At 40.9% G+C, this 26,680-nt stretch overlaps 1 protein-coding gene across 4 annotated transcripts in view; it reads right to left on the bottom strand.

Moving 5' to 3' along the window:
• Positions 1-6,017: 6,017 nt before the first annotated feature.
• RUBCNL (rubicon like autophagy enhancer) overlaps positions 6,018-26,680 on the bottom strand; it is a 40,215-nt gene continuing 19,552 nt past the window's right edge. For 3 of the 4 annotated variants that reach the window (XM_054014521.1, XM_054014529.1, XM_054014538.1), the window contains exons 5-16: positions 20,028-20,113; positions 17,027-17,234; positions 15,918-16,022; positions 13,466-13,508; positions 13,083-13,215; positions 12,524-12,669; positions 11,648-11,712; positions 10,329-10,567; positions 9,288-9,349; positions 7,228-7,381; positions 7,016-7,106; positions 6,018-6,520 (exon numbers count right to left, since the gene is read on the bottom strand). In XM_054014521.1, coding sequence (XP_053870496.1) covers positions 6,411-6,520; positions 7,016-7,106; positions 7,228-7,381; positions 9,288-9,349; positions 10,329-10,567; positions 11,648-11,712; positions 12,524-12,669; positions 13,083-13,215; positions 13,466-13,508; positions 15,918-16,022; positions 17,027-17,234; positions 20,028-20,113 — 1,442 coding nt within the window. In that variant the 3' untranslated portion in view covers positions 6,018-6,410. The remainder of the gene's footprint in view (positions 6,521-7,015; positions 7,107-7,227; positions 7,382-9,287; positions 9,350-10,328; positions 10,568-11,647; positions 11,713-12,523; positions 12,670-13,082; positions 13,216-13,465; positions 13,509-15,917; positions 16,023-17,026; positions 17,235-20,027; positions 20,114-26,680) is intronic. The other variant, XM_054014545.1, reaches the window with a different exon arrangement.

Here is a 26,680-nt window from a genome sequence, read left to right on the forward strand (position 1 = left end):
TAGGAAGCAATTTTTATTCATACTGTTTGATTTCCTCTTCCAATTCATCAATCAAAACCAGATGGGAGAGTATGAGCTCTACTAATTCTAAAAATTTGAAAGCTATAGAGCCAGATTTTAAAGGTATTTAGGCACCTAAGATGTAGATAGGAGCTAGTGGGATTTTCCAAAGTAGCTGTCTAATATCCATTGGTTTCATTGGGGGTTAGGTACCCAACCTGCTTAGGTGGTTTTGAAAACCTCACTACTCCCATCTCTGCATTTTTAGGAGTCTAAATGCCTTTAAAAATCTGGCCCATATTGACCAGAAACAATCTGTCACTTGGCTAACCATAGTTACTACTTCCTTTGGTTAATAAAAGTTAATATTAAATGCAAAACATGTTTTGATAAATAGACTTTTGTTGTTACGTATCCAATACATTTAAGGTAATTTTAACTAATAAAAAAACAATTTTAAAATGCTGGTTTTGTGCATTTTCCATTGAATTCCAATTTGTAATCAAATACAGCTAGCAAATAAGAAATGCATCACTCACCATTTTCTAACATAAAAACAATATAAAAAAGATCCAAATTATTGTTTAAACTATATAATTGGTTAGAGAGAGATTAATTGATATAGTGTATCCTCATGGTTAGTAAAAAGAAGTACCACATTTAGTGTAAAGTTTATATCTGGTTGCAAATCAACATGTTTTAATGGTTATACCAACCAATGAAAATTAGCCTGTCTTTGGGAAAATAAAAATATACATAAGATTAAAATCAAGTATTTAATCTAGGGTTCCTGCTTGTTGATTTAAATCATGATGAAAATTGGTGACTTAATTCAATCCCCACTGCATGTGTAGGAGTAAAACCTGATTAAAGGTTTTACAACAGTGCTGAGAAAGCTTCCAAATGAAATTTGAGTCATCCAGTTTTAAAAAAAAAAAATGGATATGATTTGACATTCCTGGTTTTTCTAAGCAAAGAACATACACACAAAAAAAACTTTTCAGGTCATGCATACACCTCATAAAGAAGCAAAAAGAGTGATGCTTCTCTCTTTAGAGGTCAGTTTTAAACAGTAACCACTTCACCATTTCTGGAAAGACTAGGCAATTGGGAAACACTGAATTATAGAAATGTATTAAATAAAACGTTATGCAACACTTCACAGCCAGGCATTTCCCTTGTGAACGAGTGGTCACTTCTGACCCTCTCACCATGTCGCTATCTTTGCCAAATAGTCTCTCTTTGGTCTCAGATTTGTCTTTCTTAACTGCTTCCTTCTCCCATATTTACCTTAAATCTCTTGCCACCTAACTTTAAATGTCTCTACCTAAAAGACACTCATCTTCTGCGCCGAAGAACTTCTGCGAAGTTTTACAGAAAGTGCTTAATGAATCTTCCAACATATCCACCTCATTCCCAATGCCCATATTCTTTTGTGGATTTACAAAGGCACACAAGTATTGCCATACTGGATCAGACCCATGGTCCCTCTAGTCCAGTATCCTGTCTTTGACAGGCAAACACTAGATGCTTCAGAGGGAAGCTGCAAGGAATGCCACAGTGGGCAGATATAGGAGAACTTGCTGTCCATGAAAGTCTCATTCTAGATGGGCTTAAATCCTGAAGTAGGTGGGTCAATATTCCTTCAAAAAAATTGTTAGCATTGACTACAATAACTGGATGTTCTTGTGATCCAGAGAAATGCTCAGCCCTTCTTTGAAGTGTGTATATTTATAATAGCATATCTACTTACAAACCAAGTATTTCACCTTCCAGGTCACATTAATCACCCCGGTCCTTTTTTACCCATCTGTTGAGCTCTTAGGAATTATCTTTTAATGGCTTTTTTTCTTGCTTCACTGAAATCTCTGGAAGCCCATTATCTGTCTGTGGTTACACCTTCATCAGACCAGTCAAACAGGCTTCTTACTGGTGAAACCTTCTTTTACACAAGCTCTGTAGGATGCCTTCCACCTAATTAGCACTTCAGTGTTTGACAGGGATGTAACAGATTCTCTAGGGTGAAATGAGTAGTCAAAGACTCACCTGTGAACAGTACTACAATTATTACAACACATGCAAAATAAAAATAAGTACAGATACAATCTTTGTGAGAAGCTTTGAGCTGTTTTACAGTGTTCAGATCACTGGCTGATGGAACTAAAATACAGCTACATCTGGCTTTCAAACATCACCATCCACATTAAAAGTGCAGACCTGGGGATGACTTTCATTGGAAATGTATAGGTTAACTAATTCAGACATATGTGGAAAATACATAGAGTTGAGATTCCATCTACTGAAACAATTAACTTAGGCTCTGCATATAGAAATACATGTTCATAACCATGATTCCTAATAATGTAAATATTTTCATTCATTAATTTGAATGGTGCATGGAATTATAGAGCTCAGTGAAGCTGTTGAATTATCCAAAGTATCTTCTTAGTCTTGCAGTGAAACCTGTACTTGTGCTCACATGCTATGCTTGGCCATCAAAGGTTAACTCCCTTATTATTTACATTATGGTAGCAGGCCCTAATCAGGAGCCATGCCCCAAAGCACCTAGCAAAACAGCCCCTGCTCCAAGAGTTTATAATCTTAATTAAGCAGACATGACAAATGAATGTAAGCGACAGTTAGTGCAGAAGTGGCTAAGAATGAGAATGATAATACATGTTTGACATTCACCACACTATATTGGCCAGTCACCTCTTAAAACAGCCAGATCAACTGGGGTGAAGTCCTGCCCCTATTGAAGTCAATGGTAAAACTCCCAGAAGAGGAAGTCCGTCAAAACCGTAGAAAGTTCCCCTAAGGAACTTCAGCTGCTTCTGCCTCTGCCAGCTGGAGTCTCTGGCTGGCTCTTTGTAGCTGCTTTCCTCCGAAGCCTACGTGATGGGAAAAATGGAGACACCTGGTCCTAATGCCCACAGATACATGTTAATGCCTTGGACCCATTCTGTCCAAGCCAAGCATTTTCCAAAGTTATCCCCAAATAAGATACACAGAGCACCATTTTCAGACTTGTTTTAGCTGCTATATGCCCATAGCTATCTGGGAACTCTTCTGCTGCAAGAAGAATCCCGTGCTGGCACAGAAGATTTACCTTGTCCCCGGGTTTGGGGATGGAGCCTGGGAAAGGGGGACAAGTGGCCTCTTGTGTTCAGGTTATTCTCAGCTGCCAGAGTGGACTGCTATGATAGGGCCCAGAACAGGCCCCAGTGCTGCCAGAATCCAGGGCCCATACAGGTGGCAATTGACCACTTTTGAACATCCCTACCAGCTTCCTCTGTATTGTGCCAAGCACAATTTACATGCCCCTCATCATTGGAGTCTTGATCTCTTGGTGGCAACTTCTGCAAGAGAGCTTTTTCATTACAAACGCTTATGTAACAACAGCCTCTATAACCTTGTGTAGAACTGTGACAAACTTCTTGGCACCTTCTGTGGTACATAGCGGGGAATATAACAAGTTACGCCTAGTCATACAAGTCTACGGTTTACAGTTTGTAATGGGATAAGTTAATTACACTCAAGACAGGTTAAAATGAAATACTTTCAGCTCACATGCTCCACAGACAGCTGACTGGGCATTTTCAGTCCCTCTTTCCATGTTAATTCACATCACCTACAGCTAACTCCTTTTCTTATTTTATCTTGTCTCTCTAACATGACAGCAACATTTGGGGTTTACTATGCTAGTGTTCTCCGTTTCACGGCTTTGTTTCTTTGGGTTCAAAATACCAATAGCAAAAAAGTAGACTGGGTTTATTTGAGCAGCCCCCTCAGAAAACGCATCTTATCAACCGGGTATCACTAAACAGACTGTGGGGGAAGTTTAGCTTCTCCCAAAGCCTCATTCCAGCCATGGCCAAGAGACAAATGACTATTTACTAAACTCTTGTGAAGGTCTTAGGGCATAATGTCCTGTTGGGGCTACTTGTTCCAGCAACTCTTCAACACTAGCATGAAGTAGGGCTGTGAACAGACAAATATTTTAGTAGGGTTTGATACTGTTAAAAACAGCTCCATACACAGCCAATTCCAAACAAGACAGATTATAAACACTGAAGGGTGCCAAAGATACCCTTGACCACTGGAGAACTTTACAGGGCCTATGAATGACCAAATTAACAAAGAGTGAAAGACTCATGCTGTATCCCCAGACATACACACTTCTAATTTAAAGAAATATATCATTTATTTGGATCTGCGCTTCCACCAAGCACGCGAGCCAGCATACTACAGGGGATTGAGGTATGCGCTAGTCCACTACAGAATTTCAGCAGCTCCAAAAGAACAAGAAAGATGAAGGGAAGAGCACTGTGGGATATGAATGTTCTGTGGTTATATAATAAATGGGCTAAGTGAAAAAAATTGTAAGGATTTTTTAAAACACATTTACCCTCTCCCTCTTCACAAGCTGTCCACAAGTAGCTTGTGATTTTCAAATTTATTCAAAGGCCTTTTTTATTGTTTTTAAACTCAACTTTTGATAAAGTTTGAATTCAAGTGGTGATGCTTAGCAATGATTGGTCAGGTGATTCAAGTGGTATTCAAGTAGCCCGATTAAAATTAGCATAGGTTATGTGTGTGCACGTGCACAAAACAAACTCATGTTAACATTCCTCTTTCTGCAAACATTTGTGCAAGAAAGCTCATTCATTAGATTATTCACGGAAAGCACACACAACCAAATAAAGTTTAAGTGAACACTTTCCCCTTATTCAAACAAACCCAGTAGTCCTGCAAATTGTTCTATATAGGGATTAAGGCAACTTCTTTCATAAAATGTAAATTCCTATAGCAAATCCATTAATGTGGCTTATTCAGTTTTGTGTATAGATGAAGCAACGAACACTTGCATCACATTAAATGCAGCCAACTCTGTAGGTGTGTCCCATCACCAAATCTCATCATTTGGCATCACTCACTTCTCAGCAGTTTCATGTCTGTTTGCAGATCTTAGATAACAGTAATAGATGATTATCTTACGTCTTTGCAATAAGCAGTTATCTTCCTGTGGCTATAAACAAAATGTAAGAACTGTATATGAAATGTCCCCACTTATAATGTGTATTGTGAAAGATTTTCAGCTTGGAAGTGAATTGCAACAGATAGTTTCAGAGTCCCATTCTCTTTTAGTATAGCGATAGTGTTTGAATGGATATTTCAGAGGAAGGGTGTTTGAAAGTCCCATAGGAAATTAGACATTGAATGACAGAAGCAGATCCAGTGTCTTAAAGGCATTTAGCTAGGGTGAAAGTACCTTTGGGACATGCTATCCAGATCAATATCTACAATAAATCACAATAGTCCTTCCTGTAAGTTTTGGGGATCTCTGTCAGTGGGTGTCCATTCGTGTTGCAGTGAAGCTTGAACCATGTGTGCCTGCCTTCCTGTAAGTTTTGGGGATCTCTGTCAGTGGGTGTCCATTCGTGTTGCAGTGAAGCTTGAACCATGTGTGCTGTCACTGCTGAGGCAAGTACCACAGGAGTAGGAGTGATATAGGTTCAGGCAACAGTTCAACACTTCTATGTGCATGTGCCGCTTTCATGGCTGGCTTCATTAGAAGCATCTGCAGGAGCAGGTAAGGAAAACAGTCAGTTTTCAAAGAGATACCCAGTACTTGGCCTGTAGGAGTCAGCAAGCCTGCAGTGTTGGACAGAGTGGATTCAGGGTCATGGACCTCTCTCCCCCTCTCTCTACACACCCTCCCCAAGTAGCCTGGCATCTCTCAGGTTGGAAAGTGCTGCTGTAGAGATTAGCGCGGGTCTCCTTTTAAAACAAAACTGATCCACCATTTTGAGTTAAGATGCTTACCAGGATAACATTTTCAGGTTTTTTTTTGTTTTTGTTTTTTTTTTAAATCAAACTCGCAAGTCAAGGCATTTCTGTAGTATAGGTTCAATAGAGGAGAGAAAATTCCTCACATTTTATCACTTCTTGCTTGTAATAAAAATCTGACAAGGTTAAAAGAGTTTTTCAATTTTGTTTATTGTCTCTACATTGCATGCAAAGTTACATATGGGAATTGTCAACTTGTCAAATATAAAATAACAACAGCAATAATAATAATAATAATAATAATAATAAAAACTTAAGTTCAGAAACAAAAGAGTAAAAAAACCAGTAGCAGCAAAATATTAATGATGGCATTAACATACACTTAAACTGATCACATTAAAAACTATTTTCTGTCAGGATAGGTATTCAAGCATAATATTCAAACCTTATTCTTTTTTTAAAAAGTCACATTAAAAAATGTTAACATGGCAGGATGATTTAAAAATACCAATGTTTAAAACAACATTATCCAATCTGTAGACAGACACTATATGTATCTGTATCTAGTTTCTTCAGAGGTATACACAGAAACCTGCATACCTCTTCATAGTAATCCAGTCTCACATCGCCACAGATGGAGCTTCCAAAAACATCCTCCGAGCAGCTATTCTCAGACATTTGGGGCACTCTCCAGACTTGAAACACTGATTGTGGAAGCACGCTTTGCAAACTGTTTACACACACAAGCAGGTGGGAAAAATTGCATCAATAATTGTATTCCTTGTAGGATGGTAGTTTATCCAGATATGAAAGTAACTGAAGACAACTCATGACCACGACAATGAAGCACAAAGTAACAAGGTTAATTCCATATTTTGATCCCAAGCCAATGAACCTTGAAGTCAATTGGAGTCTTTCCATTGACTTCAATGGGCACTGGATTAGGTCCAGAAAAATCCAATGTAACAGTAATACATTTGCTATTTCAAACTCAAACTGAGATATGTAAACCCATACCAAGAACACACTTGAATTTTGTTTTAACTTACATTCAGACGACACACCCAAGTTTTCAAATATACAATAAACTCACTGAGACAAGACAGTCTGAAATCAGTGGGACTACTCACGTGCTTCAGCACCTTGCAGAATCAGGGCCTGAAACATTATACATGCATGTGCGCACACGCTCACAAGAAAGCAATAGATTTGGGCTGGAACATACCTGTACATCTTTTACATGTGGCAATCTGAAATGGGAAGAGTACATCCGAGCTCTGGCAAAATTCACAAATAAATCCCTTGGCTTGACAAAGCTAGAAGAATTGAAAAAGTTCATTACTTTTTTGATGTTTATTAAAAGTTCATATTTATAAAAATATATGGTCAGTTGTGGCTATTCTTCAGGCTATACACCAGACACAGAGATTTCCTTACCTCACAGTTTTCTACATGAGATATGGAGCTTTTTAGAATATCCCTGAGAAGAGGCACTAACAGCCCTCGTTTAATCTTCACCAAGTCATCCATTGAGAACAGATGCAGCTCTGTCGTCAGGTGGCTGGAGACCTGTTCAAATTCTTTCAATACACTACAGATTAAAAAAAAAGTTAAATTACAAAGTGACATGTTTATTGAGAGCATGTTTAGCAAAACATGTAATTAAGTGGAGACCGCTAAGTCTAATCAACCAGGAAGAACATAAAATTGATATCTCCATACAGAGCAGAACTTAGTTTAACGGAGTTAAACTTGTGAATTTTGCAAAAAGCCTGAAAGTGATAATTTTTTTTTTCCTGCTTCTTAACTAACCTTAGGCTAGGTCTACACTACCCGCCTGAATCGGCGGGTAGAAATTGACCTCTCGGGGATTGATTTATCGCGTCCCATCGGGACGCGACAATCGATCCCCGAATCGACACTCTTACTCCACCAGTGGAGGTGGGAGTAAGCGCCGTCGACAGAAAGCCGCAGAAGTCGATTTTGCCGCCGTCCTCACAGCGGGGTAAGTCGGCTGCGATACGTCGAATTCAGCTACGCTATTCACGTAGCTGAATTTGCGTATCTTAAATCGACTCCCCCCTGTAGTGTAGATGTACCCTTAGAAGAAAGAATATTAAGTCTTGCCTATCCAGTTTCTGCTGGAGTGTTCGTTGGAAGGCTACAGTGAGAACTTTCTTGACTTGTGGGTGAGGGTGTATGGGGGTCATTATTTAATATAGCTTTTTCTCCCAAAGTTTGAGTTCAATAAGTATTTAAACTAAAAAAAAAAAAAAAATCTGTTCTCAATTGTTTAGGCATCAATCAAGTCATATGCAATAATCCCACCAATTCACTGATCATCCATAGAATGCTCACACAGAAACAGCATAGATAACTTGCTACTTTAATGCATAAAAAAGCAGTAGGTTGTTGTTGGTTTTGATTTGTTTTGGGGGGTTTTGGTGGTGGGGGTGTATTAAAAAGCCTTTTAGACTATACAGCCATTGCAACAAGCGCAAGATGACCACTATTGTACATTTTAACTTTCATTTGCTAACCATAACTGGATGGAGAAGGAGTGCATCAAAAATGCTTAGTTTTGACAATAATATTTTCATCAGTCATCGAATCATTATTGTCCCTATCCCTATAGTAGAGAGAGAGAGACTAAAAGTTTACTTTAAAAAAAAAAAATTATTTACTTGCCTGGTTTATAAAAGACCTCTAATTCTGTGGGTGTAAGCAATAGCATTTAAATGTCTTGCCTAGAACTCAGCTCAATGTCCAAGTGCTATGATATGCACCCACAACTAATTGCAGGTGCAAAACAGAGGTCCATTATTTTTCCATTTTATAGTTATTACATTAAGCATTGCAGGCAAGCGTTTGATTTAGACAAAAAATAATAAAATTTGCTGGAAGAACATCTTATTTTTCTTTAAACGCACCAATGTTCCCTACAACCACAGAGAAGTTAGGCTGATTGTGCAATGAAAGAAAGTAGTCAGAGCTGCCTAACTCAGACAGAATATGCACATTTTCTACAGCTTGGTTTGTGTCATTAGTTAAATGAAGATGGAATGAATACAGTCTACTAAAGAGCCATTATTTGAGCAACATATGGAATAACCACTCTAGTCACCTTAGAAAAACTTTGAATAGAAATTACATTGCTGAGCAAGGACACTCACATTGTTCCTCCAAGAGGAATAGTATCAGAAGGATGAAAAAAAATTCTGCCAAAAATAATTACACACATCTAATCATGTCTCATAGGGGTTTCTACAAAGGTACTGGGGGGAAAAAACAAGCTGCCTTATAAAATACACTATCACTTGACATTTGCAATAGATAAATTTGCGGGAGAAAGGAAGATGATATCAGAATTTTTGATGATCATATGGAACTAATGTCCTTAAAAAGTGCGTGATTAAAATTTTTTCTGGAGGGGGAAGCTCCATGAACAACTATTGTACTTTTACCAAGTATTTACTATACTTAATCATGCTCCATACCTTTCAGCAAACCTGCAGGTTTTCAGTAGTTTTTTAATATGCAAAAGCTGTTCTTGTATCTCCTAAAGGATGAAGGGTAGGAAAATGTAGTATTTAAAATGAAAAGCAGAGCAGCATACTTAAACATTCAGAAGTGTTTAAGAGCACTAATTTAGACAGTGATATTTAAAAACTAGCATTTCACCAGTACAGCAGGTTTAGTTTAAAATTAGGAAAAATACAGCAGAGGGTTAGACAGATCAGCTATATAATGCACCAAAAGGCCTGCCCCACAAGTGAGTATGCATGGCCAAAATATACAACCTGAAGCTGCAAGTTGTTCCTGCAGAATCAAAGACTATATAGAACCAATTGCTATGCTCCAGGGAAGGGTTTATAAGCCCTTCCCTTGGGTACACAAGAGCCAATAGACTTGTGCTGCACCCTTCTGTCCAACCAGTCAGCCACAGACACACCCTCCTCTCCCCAACCCACAGGGAGGTCAGTGTGCCCACAAGAAGGGCAGGGGGGAGTGTGAAATCCTTAGAGGAGCCAACTGTTTTCTTTCCCCAGCTGGCCAGACATAGCTGCTTCATGGGCAGAGAGCGGCAGCCAATCAAACTGCTAGTGTCTCCTGGTGGCAGGTACTTGTTCAACAGGGCATCCAATTCCCTGATAAACTGAAATTGGAAGTGGATTAGGAGAGGGCATCTCTTAAACAAGGTGGGAAATAGGTTTGGGGCTCCTAATGTCTGGTACAGAAAGGAGAAAACCCCCTCCTCCCCATCCCTTTAACCCTCATAGGAGTGGACGGTGCTAGTACCAGATGGATTGGAACAGCGGGAGAAAAGGGAGGCTGGTAGCAGACCTCCTGCCCTGCAGGTGGTACAGCTAACAAATGAAGAATGGCCTGCACTGGATGAGTTATTGCCAGATAGTTCCCAGATATGTTACTTAATAAAGCGGCAACCTAATTAAACCAGATTCCTGGGGTCTAGTCATTCTTCTGGCAGTGTGCAGGACAATGCCACACACCTTCAATTACAAAGAAGCTGCACTTACCCTGACTCTGTTCAGTTCCTTTGCTTTTGTATAGAGGGTTTTGTTGATACACGACACATTGAAGATGGGGTTTTGCCATATGCTGAGCAGCAGGTGTTTGGAGAAGTTACAGACATAGTACTTTTTGAAGTCCCATTTCATCAATATTCGGGCAGGGATGGAAGTTTGCGCATAACTATGGCAACAGTCGCAGAAGTACTTCCCCAGGTAATCACAATAGCGGAGTCTCCTGATGTATTCTGTGGAAGGTCAACAATGAAGATAGTTTTTAGAAGAATGGTTCGTTAAAGAATTACGGTATTGCCTTTTAACTGCGTCAATCCAGTAATAAATAAGTCAGATCTACAGAAAAACAGGCTGGGGGAGGTTGTTTTTTTAAGAGGTAGACTCATGGTCAGATTTAGTATTCTGAATTAAATATGGAAACCTCTCTTTTGCCTATGTAAGACTGATCATAGTTATCACCATCAAAATTTACACAGATCTTTACTGGAAACACTTTTGGCTGCTTCCCGCAAAACAAATTCAGGATTGGTTCTTGTGGTTACAGGTGTAACCTCACTAATTCCTTTGCATAGTTATTGTTAATGATTCTCTGAGTCCCTGATGTCAACTCAAATATTAATTTTGTTCTGTCAGGCATGAGCGAATGCCTCTCTTTGTATAATGGACCCAGTATAGGGCTTTACACTCATTTCAGAGATTTCCCATGCAATGAGACCCGATGAAGTGGATACATCTGAACATTACAATGCATTAAGCAGTTTGTGAAAAAAGTATCCCAAAGATTCGTATAACTTCAACAGGGTTTTCTGGTCAAGCCTTTAAAAATAAGAAAACTACTTATACACCCCCTTTCTTTTTAAGGCCAGTTGACAGTATCAATTGGTAAGGATTACGAATTCTATTTCAAAATAATTTTCTAATTAAGATTTATGATTTGCAGCTTGGAGACTTATATTTTACTTATTAGCCTACTTCAAAAAAGTCAAGCTATTTTACAACATCATAAATAATGCTTCCAGTTTTATTGTTGAAAGTCACCACTTCTAACTATGGATAAATAGGAGTGCTATGAAGTAGCCTACAGCTGATGGAGAAGAGCGTTGTGTTCAGGCTGTAATAACATTTCAGGTGGTGATATGATCCTATTGTGCATTGTGCTACGTGCATCCCCAACCTGGAGTGTTTTCTTCTAGTTAAGGTATTGCCAGAACTGCAAAATTTATCCTGTCAACGCAGGAATACAGGTTGGCAAACAACTGGGGGTTGCTTGGTGTGGTATGTCTGGAGGGTTGTGTTTGTGTTTCAATACTTACTGAGTTCTATAGGGGTTCCACAACCAGCGCAAGTAAAGTTCTGTGCAGCTACAACTGCATCTCTCCTGTACAGACAGACAAAATTAAATCAGACTATCCAAAAGCATATCTGATCAGTTACATTCTCCCAGAATGACAGCTGCACTAATGCTTATGAATATTTTCAACTTGGAAGTCTGATCATGTTACTCAAAAAAAACCCACAATGTAGGAAGAGAAGTCAGTTGTAAAAGAAAAGTTCTGTATGCTATTTTACAGTGGAACTCTAAGCTAATCTTTGTAGAATATGCAGACACTGGTACCAGAGATCATGGTATGCCAGAAGTATGATACTTCCCTATTCTTTCTTTAAGAAAGCTTAAAGGGATACTGTCGACCCGGAAAAAAGCCACATTTGTCTGAACATTTTGTAACCGTTATTAATTACAAGTAACACCCAAGATTGTTTTAACAGAAGTTGGCAGAAAAAAAAAGTTATTAGTTTGTTTACTTCGTGCATTTGACAGCACTTTAAGTAGAGCGAGATTCATAATTCTTCTGCGTAGTCTTTTGCTTGCTGAAAAAAAAAAAAAGTCTTGAGCCAGCAGGGAAGCAAAAAACCAAAACCCCACAACCCTCAAAAAAAGTAACTCACCATATTGAGTAACAGTATATAGACAGTGTTAGTCAGGACATAATGACTCAGCAAAAGTAGGCATTACTACATAACTTCCAGGGAAACAATGGAGAACAAGGTACTGAACAATAGGCCTGATCCAAAGCCTAATGAAATCAACAGAAATCTTTTCACTGATCTCAACAGGCTTTGGACTGGGCCTAGTGTATAACAGAAACAAAATGACTAGTCCCACAGACAGATAAGTACTTGAGACTTACTTGAGTGATGGGTGAATACTAAATATTATTTGAAACCTAGGTGGGGCCCAATCTGCGGTTCCTCTTAATCTGGCTTTGACCTTTATTTCTTCTGCCAGATTCCCACTAGACTCAAGTTCCTTTGGAATCTTTTCTTTATTTGCATACTATTGAAGACAGAAAGACAGACTTAAGTGTGGAATTTAACCTGCAACCTAGTAGTTGAACAGAAGCTAACATGCTTTGCAGACTATGCAATGAAATGTCACCTTCAACACTCCACAGCTGTCAGTACAATCACAGTTTTGATACCCAAAGTCATGTTTAGTAGCAACTCTTGAAGGACTTCTTGTGTTCACAGAGATCCCATTTACATGATTGTCCTACATTGCATTAAATGCATTAGAGCTTTCTAACCAAGACAGACTCCCCCTTCCCTCGCCCCAAATTGCTTAAAAATAACCAAACCCTGAACACACATTTATATCATTCTAAGCATCCTCCTTCTCCCCATGCCAATGAGGCAGCTGCACTGAACGCTCTGAATAATAAGCACATTGTTTTCTGTTCAAAGACTTACTTTCACCTTAGTTTTGTTCAGGCACCTAGACAGCTGAACGTTAGTTTCTGTCTGTAACCAATGTTTCCTGAACTCTCGGTAAAGCTTCTGTGCTGTTACTTCAGCAGAATTGCAGCCCGGATCAAAAGATAATCTGAAAATTAAGCAAGCCGAATGGCAGCATTTCATAAATAGATTGGTGTCCTCCACATCCCTGAAGATTCCTCACACACCTTCCCTCCTCCCCCCCACTTTGATTCACCTATGCCCTTTAGGACCCTTGTGCCACAGCCATCAAACCAACTATGTTCCCTTCCTGCCTCTCTTTAGGAGAATCACAATATGGCAGGGAAGAGTATTGCCACCCGGCTATTTACTAAGTTATGAGAAATACAAAAAGTTACCTTTTATCTAGAGATGCTGCAATATTTTCCAAGTCTTCAAGTTCTGCAGAAAAGGAGGAAAAATTTGTTAGCCCTACAAAAGGGGGGAAGGATAGCTCTGTGGTTTGAGCATTGGCCTGCTAACCCTAGGGTTGTGAGTTCAATCCTTGAGGGGGCCACTTGGGGATCTGGGGCAAAATCAGTACTTGGTCCTGCTAGTGAAGGCAGGGGGCTGGACTCGATGACCTTTCAAGGTCCCTTCCAGTTCTAGGAGATGGGATGGGATGGGAAAAAGCAAAAACCCTCCACCTCCTACCATTGTATTCTATCTACTTTAGGTTCTTATATGGCTCCCATTACTGTAGTATCTGAGCACCTGACAATTCTTAATATATTTATCTTCACAAGAGGGCTGTCAGGTAAGGAAGTGCTATTATCCCATTTTCATCAATCATCATCATCACTCCCATAACCGCATTGGTCGTTGGGGCACCATCACTGATGAGCAATCAACCAATTGTCTCCACCCCTGATGATTGTGTGTCAGTGCTTGAGTCTCCACAAAGTCCATTCCTGTCCACTCTTTTACGTTGTCAGTCCATCTCTTCTTCTGTCTACCTCTTCTCCTCCTCCCCTGTACCGTCTCTTGGAGGATGATCTTGGATAGGCCAGATCTTGTTACATGGCCGTACTACTTCAGCTTGTGCTTCTTCACAGTTGTCAGGAGGTCTTCATATGACCCAGTGCATTGGGTGATGATGTTCTGCACCTCTTCATTAGTGACGTGGTTGAAGTAGGAGATGCCCAGGATTTTAGGGAAGTATCTCATCTCTACCACCTGTATTTTCCGTTCAAGTTCTGCCATAAGGGCCCATGTCTCGCATGCATATAGAAAAATGGAGATGACCAGTGCGTGCAGCAGTTTCAGTTTGTTTTCCAGGGAGATGTTCTTATTCCTCCAAATTGGCTTTAGCTTTGCCATTGTTGCTGCTGTTTGCACAGTTCTTGCCAGAATTTCTGCCTTTGATCCTTCATCAGTGATGATTGCCCCCAAATACTTCATCAGTGATGATTGCCCCCAAAGACTGTTTCACTGTCTCCAGCTCTTGTCCACTGACAGTGATATGTGAGCTGATCCCAATGTCATCAGCAAACCAAAGATTTGAGATTGTTCGCCCTCACAGTGCTGACTGTGCATATGTGATCTTCTAGGGCACCAGTCATTATGCGCTCCAAGTAGATATTGAACGGTGTGGGCAAAAAAAGGCAACCTTGCTGGACTCCAACAGTGGGGCGAAACCACTCTCCTATTGTGCCATTGACAAGAACTGCACTGCTGGCCTTGGCATACAGTTGTTTAATGGTAAGAATAAGCTTACAACCAACATTGTATTTCTTCATGGTTGCCCAGAGCGCTTCGTGCCGTACTCAACACCTTCTTGAAGTCAGCAAAGACATGGTAGATGTCCTGCTGGTGTTGTAAGTACCTCTCACATAGAACACAAAGATTGAAAATCTGTTCTGTGGTACTTCTTCCAGCACGAAAGCCAGCCTGTTCTTCAGCGATGATATTCTCCAATCTGTTCAATATGACTTTCAACATCACTTTGCTGGGATGGCTAAATAAGCTTATGGTCCAGTAATTTTGATACAGTTGCCTTTCTTTGGCAGAGTGATGATTAGTGACTATGTCCATGTGAAGGGCCACTCATCGGTCTGCCAGATCTTGTTGCAGATCTTGGTGAGTACATCTATTACTATTTCTCCTCCGAATTTCATCAGTTCGGCTGGGATATTGTCAATACTTGTAGCCTTTCCATTCTTGAGTGATTTCACAGCTGTCTCCATTTCTTCACGCAGTATTGGAAAGTAATCCTCCCCTGTTGAATCTGGGCTGTCTACACTAGGATCTCCATTTGTCTGGTGATTTTATAGATCAGAGCAGTAATTTGTCCACCTATTGATGATGTCCCTTTCTTCTGTAAGACTGGTCCCTTCTTTCTCTTGAATTGCGTTAGCTTTTCAGATTTTTTACATATGGGTAATGGAAGCAGAGATGCTAAATGACTTGCCCAAGATCACACACGAAACCTGTGGCAAAGCAGGGAATTGAACTCCGGTGTCTCAGCGGCTATATGGGGAATCTGTGGTGTGTGGACTTTGGGCACTACCACATACATTGCATGTGCACGTTAATATACACGTCAACCACTGGAAAGTATTCTTGCTGTAGAAATGAACTCCTTTATTATTATTATGTATGACAGAGTTTTAGCACTTATGAAAAGCTATTTCAACTTTTCCTATTAGTAGTGCATGATTACCAAGAGAGAAATTTTATCATACACCTGTGAGTTTGTACTATAAAATACATACTATGGCAACATGTAGCTCTGGAAAAGTGGCATTGAAGTAGTTAGTAAATCTATCCAGACTCATTGTAAGTTGCAGCTGCATAGTTTGAAAGTCTTACCAATAATTACAAATTCATCGTCTGAGTCACTATCGCAGTGAAATCTACCGGCCTCATGATGTGACGGTGGATTTACTGATGAGCTGACCTGCAGCACAGCACAACCTTTAACAAAGTAAATGATCCATTAATAAGAGTTTCATGGAGGGATTAATATATTGATCTGTGCACTATTTTAAACATTCTGTCACTGTCTTCTCCTCCCTCTCCATCAAACAAAAGCCACACACTAAATGTAGAATGAACTTTTAGGTTGTATGTTCTTTGGGGGAAGGGTTGTCATTTATTTTGTATTTGTAAAGTGCCTGACACAACGGGGCCTGATCTGGTTGAAGCCTGTATTAGCTATTGCAATTATAAATATTTAATAGTAATGTGCTTCCCCCACTCCACACACTTCTACTTCAGTGATTTCCCCCCAAGAAGTTACATCATTTAGATTCATGTTATCCTATGTATTAAAATCCCTTTTGGGACATGTCCGTTTTACAAATTCATGTACTGTAGTGTTACAATACCATAAGTCTTTGTTACCCTGACTCATACTACATGTGCACAAATACTGCTTGAGATTTCATCCTACTCAAATGTCTAGTGACTGATCCATGAACTAATGAAGTAAGTTATAAAGTAAATGATGATAGTCAGACTCCATATCCCGTAATACAAAAAAGGAAGATGAAGAAACCACACATTACAAACGTTGCACTTGAAGGTGTTTTTTTTTTTTTTTAAATCCTAACTTGACAGTTTCACTAACAAGGAACACGAACTACAATTTCTAGTGAATCACAGTCCAGCACAAAGAACTACATATATCCCCGGGTACACTCCAAAGAGAGATACAAACCATAAAAAAGATACACAGATGTGAATATTAAAGAAAAACTGGCAAGCATGGGAATCATTTGGAGAATCAAATTTATCAGGGATACATCTCATAGGACAAGCAACCTTTTATTTTTGACAGCCTGTCTGGGAAGTCAGTGAAGATTAGACAGGACAAGGAATTCACTTATGAGAAACACCTATTCCAACTCTTTCTGTAGGGTAATCACACAAAGGCAGGCAAGAAGTACTGCATTATGGGTTAAAATTAAATAACTTGCCTTCATAGCCACTGTCTGAAGAAGCAGAAGAAGCGGATTGTGTCTTTACTCTGGTATAAGAGGATATTTCTGAATCAGTCTGATAGCTGCCTAGTGATCCACTGGTTTCCTCTGTATTCCAGGGCTCTGCATGTTGACTTAGGATACCGCACTTCATTTTTTCCAAAGATGCTATGATCATATCTGCAACAAAGAAGTGTGCATTCTCCTGGACACAGAAAAGAGGAATGTTTATTACTAATTTACTTCTTAGTGTAATTAGTGTCAGCTTCTCTTCCCAACATTAACAAGCCAAGAAATGCATAGTTAAAGCATAACTGGCCATTAATAAGAAGCTGCAGGAAATTAAAATAAAACAATGCGGGTAAAAGGTACAGTATCCAAGAAACTCAATTTATGTCTGTCTTAATTTTTTTAAAGCGTATTTGTTGCATTTATTTTCTTTCCCTCTTTTAAATCAAAAGGAAGAAACTTAAAATGCTTAATTAAGTACTCTCTTGGCAGGTGTGTATATTTAGGCATTTTTAAGGGCTTATTCCCAAGATTACAACATAAATTTTAGTAAGCATATTTTAAACCATGTAGCGTATTTACTAGGATTTAATTAAAGGAGTGACGTATATATAAACACATTAGTGTGCATATTAATTTTGAAGTGGCGAGGTGTGGCAGGCTTTAATACTACTTTGAGATTCTCAGATGAGGGATGATAACAGAAGTGCAAAAGCACTTGCCTATCTCACCGACTTAATTCTTTAATGTTTGCAAGGTATAATTAACCCCATTTTACAGGTGGAAAAATGGAAACTTGTATGACTAGCTCAAAAGGTCACGCAGGAAATTGTTGATAAAGCCGGGGACAGAACACAGATCCCCTGGCTCCCACTGTGCAGTTGCTTGCTTGCTTGCATGCAACTTCAGGGCCTGATAGGAAAGCTCATTGCTTAAAAATACCCTCAGGATCTAGTGTTGCAACTTGTGAATGCAGATATCAAATAATCCACTAAAAAATTGAGTTACTGCTCTAAAAATGGCACCAGTTGTAACTGCAACATTCTTCACAGCAGTGTAATGGAAAGCTGTAGTAATAAGCTCTATTAAATTATCATCACTTAAGAACAATTAAAAATGAAAACTTCAGTAGACATTCTTCAACTTTTTAACCATCTTTAGGACAAAGAGGTGAACAACAGATTTTATTTCTAAACAATTCCAATAAAATGGCATTTTCTCAACAGTACAGGTCCTCATATAACGTCTCAAGAAGTTCACATGGGTGCCTGAAGAAACTGTATTTTAAACGACATGTTGTTCGATTATCACTACTTCTTTGGTTAACAGTTTGCCACAGAAACCTTTCAACAAGATTTGGGACATACCATTAAAAAAGGAAAGAGAATTAAACAGTCATTTTTTCCTGGAGGGGAAATACTGATAGCAAGGTGGTTCAGAGAAAGTTTGATGGATGCTGAATGGGGGTTAATACCTGGTCACTGGCAGATCTCAGAATACTGCCATGTCCAATGGTTAAGAACTTTCCTGCAAGACTTTGTGTTGCCAAGTGGGTACTTGCATATTGAGGAACTTACATAAGCAGTCAGGCTGCATTTACATGAACTCCGCTCTCACCCCTTTTTTGCCACCTTCCTTTTATACACTGAGCTCCTTCCCTTTAGGAAACAGCTCAGGGTCATAGAAGAAAGGTGGAGAAGACCTATTAGGTCATCTATTCCCTCTCCCTCCTAGGGCAGGATTGTAACCTTCAATACATAGATTAGTGCTTTGTCCAATCTTCTACCAGTTCCCCAGGGAGACTACTCTGTCGTCTAATAGAGGTCAACTGTCAGGAAGTTTTCTCCTGATATTCATCTTATTTCCCCCCTCTTAGTTTTATCCCATTACTTCTAGTTAAACCCCTTGTACCATCCCTGGTGTCTGAACCCTTTAATACTTGTTATATTCTCCCCTCTCCCTTTCATAATGACTGAGCACTTTGATCTTTCCTCTAAGATGACAGACTCCTGATCATGTATATAGAGGGGGCAGTGCTGCCTAGTGGACAGAGCACTGGATTGAAATTCAAGAGACCTGGGTTTTATTCCCTGCTTTGCCACTGATAGGCAGGATGACAAAATGATGGGGTCTAAATTAGCTGCTACCAATCAGGAAAGAGCTCTTGGAGTCATTGTAGATAGTTCTCTGAAAACATCTGCTAAAAATGCAGCAGCAGTCAAAAAAGCTATCAGAATGTTAGGAACCATTAGGAAAGGGCTAGATAATAAAACAGAATATATCATAATGCCTCTATATAAATCCATGGCATGCCTACACCTTGAATACTGCGTGCAGTTCTGGTCACCCCATCTAAAAAGATATATTAGAATGGGAAAAAGTACTGAGAAAGGCAACCAAAATGATTCGGTGTATGGAACAGCTTCCATATGAGGAGAGATTAAAAAAACTGGGACTTTTCAGCTTGGAAAAGAGATGACTAGGAGGGGATATGATAGAGGTCTATAAAATCTTGACTGGTGTGGAGAAAGTGAATAAGGAAGTGTTATTTACTCCTTCACATAACACAAGCACAAAACAAATCCTGTGCTATACTTTCACAGAATAGCATGAAATAATGCAGATAAAATGGAGGTTTAGGAAAGGGGAAAATGTTGTTTGGAAAATGTTTGGAATGAAAAGGGAGTATCTTTAAAGTATTACATTCCCTGGAGTGAGTGAAAGGAGGGTGTGTAGATGGGGCAATATTGAAAAGCTTGGGCTGAATTTTCATTTGTAAGAATGCTCATCCTAAAACAGGATAAAAAGGAAAAAACAGCAAGTTGTAAAAGACTAATTTTAGCATCACTAAAGTTTGTTCTTCTAAAGCCGATCAGAAGGAATCAGTTCTATGTAGACTGACTAACAAACAATCAAGTATAATTATTCATAAGTGATTATTCTGTACTAGAATATTGGTGCAATAGATCCAGGACAGCAATGCTCTCACCTTCTCCACATCTACAGGAAGCATGAAGATATCCTGCAAGGAACGGTTCAAGGAAATAGCTCCTATGCTTAAAGATGAAGTAGCACCTGTAGGCATAACAATAAGCATTATTATTAGTTATTTGTTTCTTTGCACTAGCCACAATATGTTAAGTGCTTTCCAAGAGAAAAACTTGCCCTTGTTTTCCAAAACTGTCACCAGGGGGTGGGAGGGGGAAGAATTATCAAAGGTAGAGACAGTTTGAGAGGCCTTTGTCTTTTGAAAATACAGACAGTACTTAAGTTATCCAGGCAACCTGGAGAAAGTATGTCAAGTTTAGGGGAAACAAAGCTTAAATACACTGCAACACATAACTTCATTGTAAACCTGCCTCAGAATTCTAAGCAAAACCCAAAGCTGTTCATTTAATACACTACCAAACACATAAAATACCACCACAGTGAACTACAAACAGGAGTGTGGACCCGAGCAGTTAAGAAAAGCCACATGGCAAAGCCAGGGCACTCCGTATGCTACCCTTGGGAAACTTCATGTGTTATTACAGTAAGCACATGAAAAGTTAATGGTGCTCAGAACTGTTAGCCACTGGCTGGAAGATAAGACTCACACTAGCACAATACATGTTTCAGTGGGGATCTAATCATACAGGGGCCAGCTGCAGACAGTGTGGGTGTTGGTTTCACATGAATGCAAGAAGTTCAGAAAACTTTGCTGTATATTTCCATATTTCCTGAATCCCTACTGCATGATAGCATATGTAGGACCACCATACGCAGAGATGCAGCATTTCTCATTTTACAACGTAGCAGCTGCTGTTTTCATTTTTACAGTGCTTACTGGTGATTTTGATTAATATAGAAAACAAAAGCACTATCTCATCCCTTTCAGCACCTTTTTATGACAGAGCAGAGCATACTTTTGTTTCTCTATAGCTCTTGAGTACCTACATTCAATCACATCAACATGATGTGCTGGAATGGGTCTTAATTCTTGTTGAAATTAAAGCCTCACCTTCATTAAAATGAGTTGGCTCATATTCTAATATGTATTTTGTATTCAAATCCTTAAGAACCACTACTACAAGAAATTAGCCAACTAATATTGACAAGATAGAGGGGCAAGGGGATAGTTTATACAGTCACAACAAATATATTATATATTTAATTAATTTATTTATTTTAAAGGAGCATATGATAATAAGACCTGTGCTTACCACCACCTTGACCACTTTGCTTGTATATTGTTTCTCTCTTCCCTACCTTGCATGTATTGACTTGTTTCAGTTAAAATGACTTTGGGGCAGGGCCTGGCTTCTTATGTACTCACACAGCATCTGGCACATTCTGGGTATACCACAATATAAAATGATTTAGAACATCCAGATGACAAGCAAACAGTCTGTCTTTTTCAAACTAGACCATCTCCACCACAGACCTTCTGCTTAAAACGATAAACTATCATGAACAGAGAGAGACTCCCGAAAACACATAAGAATAGTTTATGCAAGTCATCCCTTCCAACTACTTAGCACTGAACATTTCTCAATACGTTAAGTGTTTTTATTTGGCTATAATTGGACACTTCACCTGGAATGGTCCTTTAGAATGTGTTAACTATAATATGTGCTAACTACTTATGCTAAACTGTTTGATCTTGTATTTAGCTGTGACACAGACCTGAAGAAGAGCTCTGTTTAAATTCCAAAGCTTGTCTCTCTCATCAACACAAGTTGGTCCAATAAAGATATTAACTCACCCACCTTGTCTATCTGGAACCCACACGGCTACAACAACACTGCATACATTGAAGATAAAGTAATCCTGTCCTCCCCATCTTACTACAAAAGGGTTCCATTTCTCGCTGAAGGAACTTAGTTAGGATAAGGCGGGGGAAGACAAAAAGACCTAACACAGGATCACACTAAGTAAGAGTATTTTCCTCTTTAGAAGTCTGTCTTCTCATTCAAGTTTTAACTCAGCCAAGTTTCACCAAAGCATTTGATTAAACTTATAACAATCTAAAAATTTTACTTCCTTTTCAGATTTTAACATCTTTGCAGCCTCAACTTACATCTGCAACAGATCACTGTATGCACCGTTGCAGTATGAGTGAGCTAGCCATACTTTGTAGCTACCAAGTAGGATAAATGTCCACCTGCCTAGTCAGGTAAAGGTGTGGAAGGAGAGAACTGTGCCAGCTAGCTAGAACAGCAGGGATGCACACACAGTCTGTAGGAGGAAGCTAGGTGGGGCCTGACAGCAACATGTTGCAAACTGTGACAGATAAAACTGTATGCAGTGTTGTAGCCATGTGGCTCCCAGGATATTAGAGAGAGAAGGTGGGTAAGATAATATATTATATTGGACCAACTTCTGTTAGTGAAAGAGAGAGAGAGAAGGTGGTCCAATACAAGAAATTACCTCACCCACTTGGACAAAATTGTCAATTTGCTTGCTAGGCACTGTGCATCGCTGCTCTAACCCTGCTGGGGTCTGGGAAAGGACATTTCAGACAGTCACATTAGGAAACTGGTTACTCTGAGTAGCCTAGGCAAAAAAATAAAGCTAAAGGGAAGTAACAGCCATTTTGCTTGCCACACACCTATCACCTCAAAGACCAGGAAAAGCAATTCATTTAAACAGTTACCTAGCAAAGGTAGAGATTTGCATTTCAAATTAAACTGTACTGAAGTCATGGGGGAGGGGACGGATGGACGGACCTTAGTGTGGCCCTTTTAAATCAGAGATTATTGGAGGGGTCCTTAGAGGAAGTTTCACAGGATAAGTAGAAACAGATTCATAGTTAAAAAGCAAATTCCATTAACAACCAGTTTGTCTGGATTTAAACATCAAGCCTTTCATTTTCCTGGTTTTTTTCCTTAGCAGTGGGAGACAGGACAGCAGGAATCACACCAACATTTAAATAGTGGGGGTGGATTTGAGAGGGACGAAGCTTGCTTTCAGGTAGGAATCTAGCTGACAATTAATGGAATGCCAACCAGAAAACACTCTGGTATAATTCCCACTTTAAACTTAAGCAGTTCATTTCTGGTCTTTCGGCTTCCTGCCGAGTTGAGGATTTTGGAAGTTGTATGATCTCTGAGATGGCACAGTAAGTTTAAAGCTCTAAGCATAGTATAAAGAACCAAAGCAAATGGCAAATTTTAAAATCAAGAGTTTTTTTGTTTTGTTTTGTTTAAGATGCTTTAGGAATTATTTTGGGGAAGTTCTTTGGCCTGTGTTACACAGGAGGTCAGACTAGATGATCACAGTGGTTCCTTCTGGCTTTGGAATCTATGAATCTATTTTCTTTGCTAGAGCTGAATGAGGTGCTTCCCCCCCCCCAAAAAAAAATCTCTCAGGTTTAACAAAATAAAGTCCCTAATCCTGCAATGATCTTTTTTTCAAACTTGGCCCAGTCCACATTCTGACTGACACCAGCTGGTTGTGAAGGAACCTAACTACTGAATCGCATGTGCTTCTAAGCCACTTGGGTCTCGGGAAAACCTGGTTACTATTCCTAGCACGCTCCCAGGCTCAGATCTTGCCTTGTTTTGATACCCATGGGCGGCAGGAGAAGGCGGAGCCACCCCAAACTGCCTGCGTGGCCCCGCCCACACTCCACCCCTAGACTCTCCTGCTTCCCACCATGCTCTGCTGTGGCGCTTCCTTCCCCTGTGGCTGAGGCCCCACGCCAGGGGTGCCGGAACCAGAGGGGCTAGGAGGCCAGGGCCCTCCCACTTTTTGAAAGTGGGGGGGCCTGGCCCATCCACTTTTCACTGGGACAGACCACGCCCCCTTCCCCTTCTCTTCCCCCCAAGGCCCCACCTGCCCTGGGTGGGGGACCTGGGAGGCAGAGACACGGGACGGGTCTGCTTGGGCCCCCCCCAATGTGGGCAGGTGTAGGGTCCGCCACAGCTGCCTGCCCAGCTCTTATCATGGCTGGGCTGTGGCTCTGAGGGCCCCGTCCAGAGCCGGATCAGTGAGAACTGTGCGGGCAGCTGTGGGGAGCCTGAGACCCTCCACTTGAACTGGGCAGGGGGCCTGGGACACAGGTAGAGGGCTGCCTTTGCCTCCAACTCAGGCAGAGGGGGAGGGGCAGGGGGCCCTGGCCTCCCCACATTTGGGAGTACTCCGGTGCCCTTGCCCTGGGCTGAGGCTAGTGGGAGCCGGCCTGCAGCCAGGGACTCTGGGCGGTTGGAGCCAGTGCTCGTGCTGCCCGCCCGCCTGGTGGGGGATGCTCAGGTAGCCTGGGGCTGGTGAGGGGGCGACTCTGTGTTCCAGTGTGGGGGGGGGCGCAGAGGGGCAGGGCCCAGGCAGAAGTAACCGGCCAGCCGAGGGCTAGCTTCCCCAAGCCCCCGGTTCACCCGCCGCCCATGTCTGAGCCCTTCCTTTGGATGTGGGATTGCCTCCCCCAGACCTTGGAACCAGTACCTCAGCCTCCAGAGCCCTTAAGTTGCTGACACACTCCCTCAGAATTCCACCTACTCTCTGGTCATTCTTGGCTTTTAGTTTAATCCCTTTGGGGACAACATGGCAGAAAGGCAAGGAGCACAGGTTCAGCAAAGGAATTTTTTTAAGCACAGTCACTTTACTTTAACAAGCACTAGAAAATTACATATATTTGCAAAACAACAAATGTCCGGGGGGTGGGGGGGGTGGGAGAGGGGTGTGTGTGTGTGAGTGAGAGTGAGATACACACCAGTCCTCCAATCTTATCTCATCCTTCTGAGCATCAAAGGTATGCTCAGCATTCAGGCTAGGTAGAGAGTCCCTCTCTCTCCCCCTCCCTCCAGATATTCTTGGAAGTGGTAGTGAACGGCCCTGCTCCACTGAGAAACACCCCTTCTTAAATACAGTCTATGCTTTTTTCCCAGGTGCCCAAACTGAGACATTCCAGCCCCTTCCCCCCGTCAGACTTCTGAGTAGAGAGTTCATTATTCCATGGGATTGGGTGCAGTTGCAAGACAGTCAAAATTGATGGTCTTGGGGCTTTTAAATTATAGTCACTCAACAAGGTGTCAAGCATCTTTCCTGGGCTGGGCACCAGTCTGGAATGCAGCGCAACAGACTGGCCTTGACAACGGCTTTTCCAGCACAGAATGCAAAATTGTAGTCAGCACACAGAATGGAAAAGATTGCAAAAACAGAAGTCATAATTTGACAAAGACCTATTCCACTATGCCTGATAGGTAGAGCCCTGCATAGATACAAAATTTGTATCCGCATCCGATCCGCAATCTGCAAAAATGGTCCGCATATATACGCATCTACATCCACAGATAAGGATATCCATGGATTTGCAGGGCTCAAATGATAGGACCCTAGCACCTCTGAGGACTAACTGATGTGGGGGAGGAGGGGGAATTAGGATCTACAGTAAATAATGTTTTCACCCCTCAGTATTAACACAGGCAAGGACATTTTTAGAGTGTTTACTTCATCTTTAGAACCCCTCAACCCATTCTGGCATTTGTTTTCCAGATGACCACTACTCTAGCCAACATCATCAGACTCATGAGACATGCCAAAAAGCCTACATTGTTTGCAATAAGACAGATAGTTCCATGCAACTTCAATGCATAACAATCCCTGGCAACAGTTTGCTGACTTGGCCAGGATTAAACTATCCAAACCTGCATGACTAGCTGTACTTGGTTACAAACATGGGTGAGTTTGTTTCTTCTCTTGTCTATTCCAGACACAGGGGTGGCTCTAGCTTTTTTGCCACCCCAATCACGGCAGACAGGCCGCCTTCGGTGGCTTGCCTGCGGGAGGTCCCTGGTCCCGCGGATTCAGTGGCATGCCTGCGGGAGGTCCGCCGGTCCCGCGGCTTCAGCGTACCTGCCGCCAAATTGCTGCCGAATCCGCGGGACCAGCGGACCTTCCGCAGGCATGCCGCCAAAGGCTCCCTGACTGCCGCCCTCACAGGGACCGGCAGGGCGCCCCCCACAGCTTGCCGCCCCAGGCACGCACTTGGAACGCTAGTGCCTGGAGCCGCCGCTGTCCAGCCAGGATCCAAATACATTGTGCCTGGTTCAGTGAACAAAGCACCTAACTGGAGCAAACCACAATCATCACAGCCACATTAATCAAGTGGTCACAGTGTTTATGAAACTATATGTCCCAAATAACTAATTATTGTTAAAGTCCCTGATCCTGCAATGGGGTCTGCCCATTAAGGAGCTCACTGCAGGATCAATACATGTTTTGAATTAACATGACATTAGCCATTTACAGATGAGAGAGACTACAGTATGTGAGGGTGGAGCCACATAGTCTGTCACATGTGCAATGTTGATTTTAGAGTAACAAAAACAGAAACAAATGTGTTTGAGGGGGTTTTTCAGGGGGTGGAGGAGCAGTTATTTATGATACCAGGGCAGCCTGATTTTCCCACCCTTACACCAGAAATTCACACCTTGTCAACCTTATGTTTCCTGGATGACTGAGGAGCTAATACGATTAGGATATCAGATACCAATGAAAGGAAACCCAATTCACTGAGGGCTGGGGATGACTTTTACTCACATTATTACCTTTTGTTTAATCCAAAATGCCTGACAAACTATGGAACTGAAAGTATTTTTGGTGAAGATTCAGCACCTCCACCATTTCATTTAATAACCAAAGACCTGATCCAAAGTCCACTGA

Source organism: Malaclemys terrapin, chromosome 1 (assembly GCF_027887155.1).
Source record: "Malaclemys terrapin pileata isolate rMalTer1 chromosome 1, rMalTer1.hap1, whole genome shotgun sequence".
Lineage (NCBI taxonomy): Eukaryota > Metazoa > Chordata > Testudines > Emydidae > Malaclemys > Malaclemys terrapin.